Here is a 14,116-nt window from a genome sequence, read left to right on the forward strand (position 1 = left end):
GACAAAGGATTAAATTTCTGCAGTTCAGAGAGACAAACGCTCCTAAAACCTGAACCAACAAACCTACACAATATGGTCCTATAACATCATCAAAAAGCAAAGAACTACTATCACTTCAATATCTTTAAGTGATAACAGTTTCTCTGTAAACATTATGAACTCAGTGAATACATAGAGATTTAACATAGCTCTTACTTCATGATTCATAATCTTTCCATAGGTTTCCACTAATGACTCTGCATAAAAGGGTGTTTCACCATACAGCATTTCATACATGCAGACACCCAATGACCACCAGTCACATTCAGGCCCATATTTTCCCATTCCATCTTCCATTGCTTGCAGTATCTCCGGGGAGATGTAGTCAGGTGTACCCACGGCTACAGATGACTGTACCTTAAAAATAAGGCAAATATAATTCTCGTAATTTTTATGGTTCTCTCAGCAACTTTCTCACTCACACACTAGTATTTCTGCCCAGGACACATGATTTTGGAGAAGTTATAAAAGCACAGCAACAAAATAAATATTACGAAAGTATCAAAGACTTCAAAGATTAAGTTCCAGTCTACTTCTACATAAAATTGGTTAATATATTTTATTAGGAACACAGTAGAAACCCAAAATAATCACAGCTATTGTGAAAGCAGAAAGACAAGAGGAGAGTATGTTTTGCCTTTGTGTCAGTTTGTATTTTAAAACTGCAATTGGCTGCCAGAAATTGAAACGAAAAACTAGTAAATACTGAGTTCAAGTCCTATGCCCCAATTTTACAGTTTCATTTGAAGATCACAAAACGAAGTCCTTGGGCAAACAGTCCCCCTATTTTTATTATGTCAGAAAGTGGTTTAACGCTTATTGCATAATGTGCAATTGGATTCAATACAGGGATAAGGTGGGGAATTGCCCTGTGGCCAAGTATTATGGAAACCCTGACCATCAGGGCAGTGGCAGAGCAATTCTAATCTCTAGGAATATGTTCTCAGGCTTCACATAGAGTTCTAATGGCTCCTTCCAATTTATTTTGCACTTTAACATGTTAAATCCGTGGCAGGCATTTTATGATTACAGAAACTCAGCAAGACCTGAGTTTATGCCAAAAACGGTGAACAATGTTTCATGCCGTATGTTGCCAGGACTGACACCCATGCAAGCACCCTAAACTAGACAAACCAAAAAATGTCACGAGTGATTTAGCTTTTAGGGGTGTATTCAATCTGGTGCACAAGATGCCCAATTACCACAATGTTGCTGTTCTATTTGTAAAAAGCATATAAACCAAATTGCTTACTAATTGTAGAATCATAGAATCATTTAGGTTGGAAAAGACCTTTAAGATCATCAAGTCCAACCATTAACCCACCACTGCCAAGCCCACCACTAAACCATGTCCCTACACATCTTTTCCACACCTCCAGGGATGGAGACTCAACCACTTCCCGGAGCAGCATGTTCCAGTGCTTGACAACCCTTTTGGTGAAGTAACTCTTCCTAATAACCAGTATAAACCTCCCGCAGCACATCTCATCCTATCGCTTGTTATCTGGGAGAAGAGACCAACACCCACCTGCCTACAACCTCCTTTCAGACAGCTGCAGAGAGCAAGAAGGTCCCCTAAGCCCCCTCTTCTCCAGGCTAAACAACGCCAGTTCCCTCAGCTGCGCCTCGTAAGACCGGTGCTCCAGACCCTTCACCAGCCCCGTTGCCCTTCCCTGGACATGCTCCAGCCCCCCCGTGTCTTTCCTGCGGCGAGGGGCCAAACTGGACACAGGATTCCAGGTGCGGCCTCACCGGTGCCGAGTGCAGGGGGACGGTCACTGCCCCGGCCCTGCTGGCCACACTGTGTCTGACACAAGCCAGGATGCTGTTGGCCGCCTTGGCCACCTGGGCACGGTGCTGGCTCATGTCCAGCCATCACCCAGCACCCTGAGGCCCCTTTCCACCGGGCAGCTTCCCAGCCTCTGCCCCAGCCCGCAGCGCTGCCTGGGGCTGGTGTGACCGTGCAGGACCCGCACGGAGCCGGGTGGAACCTCCTACAACTGGCCTTGGCCCATGGATCCAGCCTGTCCCCATCCCCCTGCAGAGCCGCCTGCCCCCCAGCGGGGCAGCGCTCCTGCCCAGCCCGGTGGCCTCTGCAAACCGACTGAGGCTGCACTCGATCCCCTCGGCCGCATCGTCGATAAAGAATCAAACAGGACTGGCCCCAGCGCTGAGCCCTGGGGAACACCACGTGTGACCGGCCGCCAGCGGGATGTAACTCCGTGCACCACCGCGCTCTGGGCTGGGCCAGCCAGCCAGCTTTTCACCCAGCCAGCCTGCGCCCAGCCAAGCCCTCAGCAGCCACTTTCTCCAGCAGAACGCTGTGGGAAACGGCGTCAAAGGCTTTACCAAGGTCTGCGTAGACCAACATCCACAGCCTTTCCCTCATCCACTAAGCGCGTCACCTTGTCACAGGAGATCAGGTCAATCAAGCATGACCTGACCTTCATAAACGTGTGCTGGCCGGGCACGGTCATCTGGCTGTCCTGTATGTGCTGCGTGACGGCACTCAGGATCATCTGCTCCATAACCTCCCCTGGCACCGAGGTCAGGCTGACAGGCCTGTAGTTCCCCAGATCCTCCTTCCTGCCCTTCTCGTAGACAGCGTCACATTTGCTAACCTCTGTTCACAAGCAACTGGGACCTCCCGGGTTAGCCAGGACTGCTGATAAATGATGGAAAGCAGCTCGGTGAGCACTCCCACCCGCTCCCTCAGCACCCTTGGGTGGATCCCATCTGGCCCCATAGGCTTATGTGTGTCTAAGTGGTGTAGCAGGTCACTAACCACTTCCCCTGGGATTATGGGGGCTTCATTCTGCTCCCTGTCCCCGTCTTCCAGCTCAGGGGGCTGGGTACCAGGAGAACAACTGGTCTTACCATTTAAGACTAAGGTAAAGGCAGCACTAAGTATGTCAGCCTTTGCCTCACCCTTTGTCACTATCTTTCCCCCCACATCCAATACAGGATGGCGATTCTCCTTAGCCCTCCTTTTGTTGCTAATGCATTTATTCATAGAAACTTTTTTCATTGTCTTTTACAGCAGTAGTCAGATTAATTTCTAGCTGGGCATAGTTAGGCCTCCATTTTGAATGACTTATACTTCAAGCCTGTCATGGCTTCTAGGTTCCTGGTCACCTGTGATTCCAAGACATAAATAATGTCAAATTTCTATTATTTAACAAAGGGTCTTTGGACAGTTCACAAAAATCCCATGAGGACTCAAATGGCCAGTAGGAGAAAAGATGAAGGACAGAAATACATAGCAAAGGATAATAATAAAACAAGAGGATGAAGATGTCAAAAATGTTTTTATAAGTATGTTGAGTTGTACTCTTCCCTCAATTTTTAACAGGTCAATAAGCTTACAATCCATCACCTCCCTCATGTACACTGGCAATGTCTAATAGCTTTAGGACCAGCAGCTCACTTAAAAGCTCCCACTACCAACATCCCAGTTAAATTTTGCTTCATACATACTGTGCCATCTTCACTCATTTTCAGACAGGACCCAAAATCTGCCAGTCGTATGTGGCCGTTCACATCCAAGAGAACATTATCAGGCTTTATGTCCCTGTTATAAGAGAAAGTGAAAAGATTTGACTGTATACATCATTGGCTCTGTTTGTAAAGATTAATCTTGCACAGAACAGGAAAGAATTTTATGTTGGATACCCACTGATGCATACTCTTTTTATTGCACTACTTACAACCCCCTCCTCCTCCTGCCTAAAACTTTGCCCACAAAATTGAAGCCTTGGATTACATCAGATTTTCAATCTCATCAAAGTTGAACTCTGAACAGTCAAACAACCAAGCAGAACAATCACTGTGAGTCATGCCAACTGTAACAGATAGGCAGTTCACTTCAACATAATTTCAAGATTATATGCACCACAATATACTGTTTAAAGGGAAGAAAGATAAAAGAGGAAAGGCAATCTTTTAATCTCATGGTTTATGCCAAGATTTGTAACTAACTTCTTACTTCTTATCTAGGAAGTTTTTTTCCTGCTTCTCTAAATTTTATCCAGCATTGCTTTTGGCCAGTAATTTTCATTTGCTATTCAAGACTTTCTACACGCTACTGCACAGCACATTTGCTTTTATGAATACCTGAAGACCCTTGCATCCTGTGTACATGCAGCAGTTACTCTAATAAGCCTCCAAGCTCTGGGATTCCTCCAGCTCTGGGATTAAGGCAATGCCATTTCAACAGGATGCAGTAACATTAGAAAGCTTCCAATATCAAACTGTGTCTTTCCTGGTTTTATATATATATTAGCAGGGTATAAAATGATACATAGAATTTTAAGGCTACTAAATGACAGGGAGCTAAAACTCCCATTTCATTCTAGCTCATTACTTTACATTCCTTTTTGATATCAGGAAGGTAGCCAAAAAGGATTTACTGAAAAGCATGTTAACTGAATTTAGTCAACCAATTAACCACATTTTATTTCATCACTTTGTACTAAAATTCACACAAAGTATTAGTAAAAGATCAATCCTTCAGATAACTTAAGACAGTCCTGATACATACTATGCTCTTTGTTTTTTTAAAATTAATAGCCTCAAAATATCCCAAGTGATTTTTAAGAGCACCTGGCCAATATGTTTGGGAGGCGGCAAGAAAGGAAGAGAGAAGAGCAAGTGCAGAAAGCAAAACAGCAAAACCAGCTCAGTTATCCACCAATTCCACAGGCAAAAAAAACCCATCCATGTCTTCCAAGGTAACATATACCAGTCTCCTTCCCTTTCTTTAGCCAACACTATCCAGGATCAGCTCCCAACAGCCTAGCATATCACCATGCCTTTTTAGAATAGTTATCTAAGCTAGCCAAAAAAGATAACCAAACCTATAAAATGGTCATCTTGTGTTACTTAGGGTTTTTTTAGATTTCATATTTATTCAAATAATACTACCTATTAGTACTAAATAAAACCGCATGTGCTTTACCTTAGATCCACCAGTCCTGTCGCACTGTAAAACAATGTGGGTTTTTTTTTCAAATGGGAAGATCCAAATGCCACTACATGTGCCCAAAAACTTAAAAATTGTACAACAGCTTCAGCTTAATTTTTGAGGAAGAGAGCAGAATTACTAGGAACAAGGGAAAAAATGTGCTCTAATACACCTTGCTACATAGATGTGGAAGCTGACAAGGTCTGATTTTTAAGGTGCTGAATTCCACTTTCACACTTGAGGAAACTTACGAGAAAAACCATGATAGGTTTAACAAAGGGTCCTCATGTGTAAAAATCCTGCCAATCTGATAAATCTTTTCCAACACAAACTTGAATTAACACTTTTTAACCAAGGGCTAATGCTTTGAAATTAATAACTGAAACTTTACTAATACTGGTGCTCATTAGCAGTATTAAGACAAAATAGTAAATGCTAATCTATGCCTGTCAACATAAATTAAATGCATACTTAGTTGTTATAATAAAGAAAAATATGCACTAACCCAGAAAATCAAATCATCTCGCTATGTTTTCCCGATAAATTCATTCATCATTTTCTGTTGTTAAACTCATTCCATACATTTCAGTTCCAGATATTGTCAACACTTTCTTACAGTCCCATAACCGCAAGCCAAGCTCAGCAGGTGCAGAGGACTATTAAAACTTATATAAAACTATAAACCAGTTTGGTTGGTTGGTTTTTAAAGAACACTGCTCACTGGGCCTTCCGAAGCATAAGCCAATCCCATCCAACACATCTGCATGCAAAGCAGAAAAGCAGAGATCTCGCTTGCCTAAGCGAACACTGCTTCTGTTCAGAAAAGCTTAATGCCTCGTCTCTGAGCTCCACTGTTTCCTTTCTACAGCTAACAGGTCATATAAGCCTTTAAAGGGTCCTTGAAATCCTCTCCAGAGCAATCATGCTTCCTCCTAATCAATTCCAGTTGCCAAGCAGTAATTTCTTGGGCATTCATACATCTCCTATTCAAAGCATATGTTTTGGCCTCAAAGCCATTCATTCCTTCTGCCACCAACAGACATTCATTCAGCCCCATTCAAAGATGTAGCTGGTCAGTTAGTCAGGCCACCTTCCCGAGAAATGGGTGCAATGGTGCCTCTAGTGAACTCTGAGTTCAGAACATTTTAAAATCCCCACACACTGTCCATGTTTACTCACAGGTGTATTACAGAGTTTATCTTTGATCTTTTAAGGTTTTGAAACAGCTATCAAAGTCCAAACAGAAGAGTTCAAAGCATTATAGTTTGAGATTTCTGTGTCTTTTAAACATTAATTGTAAATAAAAATCCAAGAGGAAGCCAAAAAATGAGCATATAAAGTGTACTCTACCTTCCTGACCTGCTTCCTCTGACAGACAACAAGGAATATTACATACTTTTAACTACTTACTACAGAACACAACCTAAGTTAACATGATGGTAGGCACTGATCCGGAATACACATCCTTGTGCAGAAACAATTAAACTTGCACATGCCTACTCATTCCAAAAACGGTTTGAGGATGATCTGAGGTAAACAGATGCACTGATGTTATCATGGGCTTACTGTGCGTAAATTTTGCAGAATGCCTAAACATTTGCAGAGAATTCAAACTACTTTAAACTTCTACACTGGCTTGGACAAAGGCAGACAAATATTCATTAAATGAATTGAGAATAAGTCAAGAAGCATGATTAAAAATAAAAGCTTTAGTAAAAAGTTAGATAAAGGTCACTGCTTCTAATACCAATCCATCAAAACTTGATATTCAAATGTAATAGCTTATACAGCTATTATACAGTATATAATAAGCAAGTACTCACAGTAGTTTGCCTGTGGCTACAGTGCCCATTTGTATACGTAGCAATACCTTTAGGATTAACTTAATATAACTGTACATATATTTTTTGCCAAGTGAGACAGTATTTTACCTGTGCACATAATGCAGCTCATGTATGGAATGTATAGCAAGCACCATTTCACCAATGTAGAACCTAGCCATATCTTCAGGAAGCTTGTCTTCAAACTTACTGAGAAGTGTCAGTAAATCACCACCAACATAGTAGTCCATCACTAGATACTGAAAAGGGAAAAATAAAGCAGTCAAGTACAGAAACACAGCTGGTAAAAAAAGAAAAAAACAGAGTTCATTAGGCAATCCCTGAAAAAAAACCTTTCACTGATTTTTTTTTTCCCTGTGCCTGGGGAAACCAGTCAAAATTTGTAATCTTTTTAATTACTTTTATTTGCTTATTTAGTGTAAAAAGGTATCATATTCCTTTAATACACAGGAAGGATGACACATCAGTATTCAGTTCTTATAATAAAAAAATAAAAAAAACAAGACACGGCAGCAACAAACAAGTAAATCAGTGTGAGTTTATTTCTGTTTTATCTACAGTGTCACACAAAGAAAATGCTCTCGTATCACCAAAATTAATGGAGGTTATCAACCCTTAAACAGGGCATTTCCAGATGATGCAGGAAGAAAAAAACAATAGTTAAAAAGAATACTTAATGCAATCTAGTCCAAAATATATCTTTTATTACTACTTTTACTTTTGGCACCATTTTAATACTACTAGTTGTTCCAAAAGTAGGACTCATCATATCAACATCTTCAAACACTCATCTTGGCACATGCCACATCATAGATGCATAACATAGCTGGCAGGACCTTGATGACACTATAGATTAGGGATGCCCATGACAAGCTAGAAGCACTGTCAAGCCAAAGGCACTACAGTGGGAAATATAAAAATCAAACATTAATGCCCTTTCGAATATATTTCAATGAAAAAGTAAACAGCCTCCTAGGCCCATCAGCCATTATTCTATCCACGGAAAGGACCAGCACAGACAGGGTAATGTGAAAGAAAAGGACTCTGACTTGCTATTTGTTTCTCATACCACATAAAAATAACTACGGTTTTAGTTATTTCCTAGCAGTATCTACCTAAATACAGACAACAAATAATCAAGTATGACTTTATCCAGTACTACCAGTCCTGAGCAATTTTGTTCACTGCTTCCCAAAATGATTTGATACCTGGTTTTAGGAATAACTTTACTTATTCTGGAATTAACTTTTCAAAGCAGTCATCTTATCTTTCTCCTCAAGGTAAAGTTACCTACAATCCACTGCCCCTGCCACAGATTTATCTTCCACAAGGGAAGCAAATTAAAGAAGATAGGAACCCAAAAGAATATAAAGTGCAATATTAACCATTCCCTCACTCTCTATTGGCTTAGAAGACTGACTCCAAAAGGCATAGGTTTTGATATTTTTCTCCATCTTATTCAAAACATAGCTTAACCTGACAGGAAAATTTCATCACTTATGTTGAAATTAATCAGCTCATATTGCGCAACCATCAAAGAATTTTAAACATGTGTTGTAACACTGTACACATGTAACAATTGTGTTTGAAAACAAAAGGCTACAGATAGGAAGCAGCGATCTTTTAAAAGGGATACTGTATTAAAAGTATTCTATCACACACTCAAGGCTAAGAGAGCTTCTAGAGCCTTCTGTGGGAGCTAAAGTATCCTGCCTAAAAGACAAGGTAACACACTTTCCTCAGCTCCCACAGCATTCATTAATCAGCAAGAACTCAGCTGACTCATGAAATGAGGCACTTGGATCAGAAGAAGATGATGAAGCCTCTTCTGTAAGAAAGTCAAATTTTACTCATCTCCCAATTCACAACGATCTTCTTGCCAGGAGGCACTTCTCCCTTCACATGGGGTTAAAATAAAGGCTATTCTGATGCTGAAATCTGAGGTATCACATTTCTTCCAAGGAAGTGACTACATCAAACACAGGGAGAGTAGTTGGAAATCAAAGGGGGAAAAAAAAAAAAAGACATCAAAATACTCTCTCATGAATACTCAGAAGCCTTTAAAAGGTTGTCAGCAGGCAGACACACATAAGCCTTTCTATGTGAATTAGACTGGAAAATAAAGTTTGTCTGTTAAGTCACAAAAAGACTAACAGATCTGAATCTGGAAGAACTTCAGGTACCATGTATGTTTCTAATATTCATGGACTATATTTTACCTATACCATACGGGCTTCAGCAAAAATCACCAAAGGCTTACTTAACCTATCTTGACTCAAGCTGTCTCTACGAAAGCTTTCTAAACCCCACACTAACATTTCCATGCAATGTCATTTAAGAACTGACTGTTTAGAAAACACTACCACGTGGTGTATTTGCCTCTAAAATATTTTAAAACTACAGGAGCAGAACCAGAAAATTAATTCCAGAACAGAATTTTTGTAGAATTTTGTGTTTCTTGCTTATATTTAAGTTCTGCATCATCACATGCTCTACTGATATTAAATAAAAGAAATAAAACGCCAATTACTTTTAAACCCCAATTACTTCTAGAGTCTCCAAGGGCAGCTACTACTTTTCTACCTTAACATCTTACCTTCTCATTATTTATCTCATTCTGAACCCTTTATCACGCAGCCAGAGGAGGATGGCAAAGCCCTAGGCGTTGGAAAGACACCAAGGTTCTCTTTCTGCTTTGGGATTAGCTTATATGGTTTTGCATTTTTAAAAAATCACTAATTTGAATGCACAAATATCACTAGGAGCAGATACCAGAACCTAGAGCTTTCTTTTTCAGAGGACCAATGTCCACTCCAGGCTGGAGAACCAGGCTCTCTTGTCTGTTCTTGTTTTGTTCTCAGCTTTGCATTCCCACTCTACAAGGATCAAGGATGAACAGCATGGCTAAAAAGTAAACCAATCTGCCCAGGTTCTAACACGGCAGCACTCTCTCAAGATGTGATAAAACATGGCTATAAACTTCTTCAAGCTGAGCAGAGAACTGAAGAGAGATCTTTTAGCCTCTGGACAAGTAAACCACTAAGATAGTACGGAAGAGAACCTTCTGCTCTGTTTTTTGGATGAAAATCACACTGAAAGGTGTTTCACTTTTTCTTCAAGCATCATTTACAATAGAGTGACTGAGATGCAGATACACTCCATCTGTGAGCACCAGACACAAGATGGATGCTGAGTAACAGACCAAATTGGAAGGCAGCATCTTAGCACATGCAGAACTAGATCTCAGGCATGCTGGGAATCTGCTGACTTTGCCTGCCAGGCAGAGCTGTTGCTTTCTTAGATACTGGATCTCAAATTAGATGCTAGATGTCTAAATTCTGCTGTCAAGTGAAACTTCAACATCTAAATATCTTCGGGAACTTCAGGAAAAGGAATGTATTATATTGCCATAGCTTGCTTGGAACAGATTTGTGTAAGATGGTATCAACACCACTATAGCCCTCTCTGTACTGTCATTACTACTGCTTGCTACCTTGCACAGCTAACAATTTTTTGTTAGGTAGCTGCACTCTTACAAGCTACTTGGAAATATGTTACAGGATCTTAGGTTATTTATATGCAAGTCTGAAGGCTCTTTGGTTCTGAGGGGATTTGCAATTACGAGCTATCTTCATGAGGCAGTGCCACAGATAACTAAAATTTGAGAGGTTGAAAATCTCGATTTATCACAATGAATTCAATGGACATAAATGAGGGTCTAAGACCTGACTACTTATTTGCTTGTGATGTGCTTGTTACTCTGAAAATACTTTTAACATGACGGTCAAAATGATTTGTTTTGTTTCAGCACTTGTGAAAATGTTTGAGTATTTTCTGTTTCACATGCCTAGTTCTTGAACTCATTGGCAGCCTTTTATCGATACCTTTTTATTATTATTTATAATCATGAGTTGCTTCTGCAGTACTATCTAAAAAGGTTAAGAAGGTGAAAACTTTCACGTTACAACTATGTCAGTGAAAGAAATAGTAGGTTTGCAAACCCAGCCTCAAGCAGCCACACAGAAGCTCTATGGTTTAGTAAAACTGCAATATGTTGGGGCTTTACTGACTTCGCTCCTGACCACTCTCTCTCGACTCCCATGACTAAGGTAAACATAGCTTATATGTTAGAGCTCTAGTAACCCATCATTAAAAAAAGTAATAGGAATAATGACTTTCTTTATAAACAGTTGCTGAAGTCTCTCAAACTACTGAGATGACCAAACTGCTACTTTAAAAACTTATTTTATTTAAATATTTTTAAGAAATAGGCTGGTTTTTTTCTTCAGGCTTTTAAAACACCAGTATAATCAGTTTTATAAATAGAGTTCGCCATTTTTAAACAAAATCTTGCTTCAAAAGACATTCTGAAAGTTTAAAATAAAATTAAAATACTTCTTACTCTGACAGAGTTAATACCTCTCAAATTATTTAGTCACAGCATTATCCAATATTTTATGCAAGGTAGATTAGTTAATTTAAGGTGCTTAACTAAACCTCTGTATGCTATAGTACTACATGACTTTCTCAGTCTCCTGGAGTTAGTCAGTCCCTTTCAAGTTTTTCTTCAACGAGAAAACAGGAGTGTTGAAACACCACTGCAAGGCATGAGGTGGACTGATTTATTGCACTAATATCCTTAAATGTACTAAAAATAAAGTTCTTTCATAACCTAAAGCTTTTATTTGCTGATGAATCAAACATACCAAATAGTTCTCATCTTGAAAGGCATAGTGCAATGTAGTAATCCACTGACAATCTCCATTCACCAAGACATTTCTCTCCTCTCGGAAGCAAGCTGTCTAAAGGAAGAGAGAGGAAAAAGCCATTGTCAACATCAACAAGTAGTTTTCACAGGATGAATATATATGGATGTTTTATGGGATTATTTAAAATTACTGAACAGAGGTCTCTGTTCATTGGAATTCAGTCTGCACAAGTGACAAGCCAGGGAATCTCTGCAGGCTCGTAGTCAGGCATTCAGTCACGCTAATCCTGACTGCGACCTTAAAAAAACAAAACCCCCAAAAACAATCGACACACAACACACACATCCCCAAAATGCCCACAAACCAACACTGAATCTTTGTTTCATAATGTATTTTTAAAAGCCAGAAAAATGACAACTTGTCACTGCAATCTGTAGCAGAAAGAACATGGCTTTAGGAAAGTAAGCCTGGTTCTTCTGAAAAAGATCTTTGTGAAAAGAGAGTTTCACATATATACTTTTCTTCCATTACAGTTCCAGTTCCAGACACTGCCAACACACTATAGGAAATAAGAGATTTTACTATTACTGTCTTATCTTTGACAAGCATAATACATTTTCATTTTCAGTCTTTCCTCTACTTCAGATAGCACACTGCAACACTTCAGAGAAGCAAGCTCTGTGCAACAGGTTTTCTCAGCATCTTTACATAAAACCAACTTTCATAAACTTCAAGTGAGTCATCCTTAATGAAAATATATTAACGTTTTCATTGGATCAGAACCATCAAAATGCGGATCTGACGATTCTTCCACTACTCTCAATTCAGAGAGCCATTGCTAGGATATTCAGTAGCTGCAGATTCAAGTGTTTGGGTTCCAGACACTGATGGACTTTATTTTTCTTTTTTGTCATTGCCACTTGTCCAGATGTCTTAGAAAATGTACCATGGAAGGCACATGCCCAGGAAGCCCAATCCTTACCATATACTTATCTTACAAAGGTATCTCAACCATTTTTCCCCACCAAGGAAGCAAAAGCCGGTTTACATTCCTACTGAAGGCAACCGTACTGTAGCCGCACTGTGAAGTTAGTAATTATTGGTGCAGAGAGATGTCAATTGTAACTAAACGTTAACTGACAGTGGTTTAACGGTTTATGAATGCAAGGCCAAAGTATCACTCTACAAACAGTTTGGCAGCAACAGCAGCTCTAAGTAATCCTACTCCCTGCCCTCAGCACCAGAGCACAGCACTTCTCAGTTCTTCTGGCACCACAATGTGAGCAGGCTGCCAACACAGAAAACTAGTTTGTTTATTTTCAAAGACATCAGTTCCTTGATCCAGTTCACTGTGCAACCTCAAATAGCCAGGGAATGTTATGAACACTTCAAAACCAGTAATGCTGCTGAACACTTTGCATCATGAATTCAAAGTATAAAACACTCTTTCTCTGCTTACACTAGCTTAAAAGGCCTTGAGACGTGCCTTGAAAAAGCATGACAAGCTACCTAACCAGCCAGTCAGGACTTATTTGGAACTGTCAACAGTAACATACTAATGACTATGTAATTTGCTGTCAGAACAACCAATACAAATGGTCCACCTTATCAACATAAATGCCGTATCTATTTTTGCTTGCAACCCATTTAAGGATGTCAGCTGATATTCACTAATCTTTCCTGTATTTTAGCAGCTTCTCACCGTATTTTTTTTCTTGCAGCTAGTACACAAATGAGTAGCGTTTAGATAATTTTCTGCTACATTTATTAAGTCATACAAAACAAACATAACCCAGTATGTTCTGCTTAGACCACTCATACAGTGGATAATAAAATACCTGAAGTCTGCTCTTCAGTGGAACTGCCCACTTAAGAGGCTACTGTATCTTCGCAGGCTTCATTTTAAAAACTAACAAGTTTTAACACATCTGGGAAATTTTAACACCCAGATGTTTTATGAACTTGGTATGCAGGTTATAAAGTCTTGCTTACCCAGAAAAGCCAAATCAAGCGAGCAAACCGATCAGGAAAAGACAAAGAGGCACAGCAGCAAAACCAGTTCTTTTATTATCCTTTGCAGATGAGGAAAATCAGCAGAAAGAAATCTTAGCTGGACTGTTACTTGTCTTACGTGTGTATTGTGAATACTACTGCTCATTATACATCTTTCTTGGTGGATAAGCCTTTTCTGTCTCTTGTCCGCCTGTGAGGGTAAGAGGAGTTAGTCGTGCAACTTGAAGACAACTTGTAAACAGCTGTCTTCTCAGGACATCTGTACATGTAAAAGTTTCAGCTATTTAAGTATATAATTTAATTAAGTCACTTTAAAAATGACTGAAGGAAGCCAGCATAGCTGTATTTCCATTAGAGTTTGGGAGCTCCCTACAAGCATTTGGGTTTAAAACAATTCTATGCCGACCAATGAATTAACCCAACTGAAATCTGTGTAGAAAGGGCACCAAATTTCCCCAGTACCGGGGAAGGATTCACGCAGAACTGCTGATGTAGCACAGCCAAGAGTGTGAATTCTCCTGACAGCTCAAAGAACAGGCAAGTAGCAGTGG

The 14,116-nt window shown here is 39.8% G+C and overlaps 1 protein-coding gene across 15 annotated transcripts in view; it reads right to left on the reverse strand.

The window, feature by feature from the left end:
- CDC42BPB (CDC42 binding protein kinase beta) overlaps positions 1–14,116 on the reverse strand; it is a 98,649-nt gene that overhangs the window by 42,700 nt on the left and 41,833 nt on the right. For all 15 annotated transcript variants that reach the window (XR_008745793.1, XM_055795841.1, XM_055795892.1 and 12 more), the window contains exons 4-7: positions 11,550–11,645; positions 6,934–7,082; positions 3,517–3,610; positions 196–396 (exon numbers count right to left, since the gene is read on the reverse strand). Coding sequence is in view for 14 of the 15 variants with exons in the window: in XM_055795841.1 (XP_055651816.1) it covers positions 196–396; positions 3,517–3,610; positions 6,934–7,082; positions 11,550–11,645 (540 nt within the window). In the remaining variant the exon portion in view is untranslated. The remainder of the gene's footprint in view (positions 1–195; positions 397–3,516; positions 3,611–6,933; positions 7,083–11,549; positions 11,646–14,116) is intronic.

This window comes from Falco peregrinus, chromosome 1 (genome assembly GCF_023634155.1).
Source record: "Falco peregrinus isolate bFalPer1 chromosome 1, bFalPer1.pri, whole genome shotgun sequence".
In the NCBI taxonomy this organism is placed as follows: Eukaryota; Metazoa; Chordata; class Aves; order Falconiformes; family Falconidae; genus Falco; species Falco peregrinus.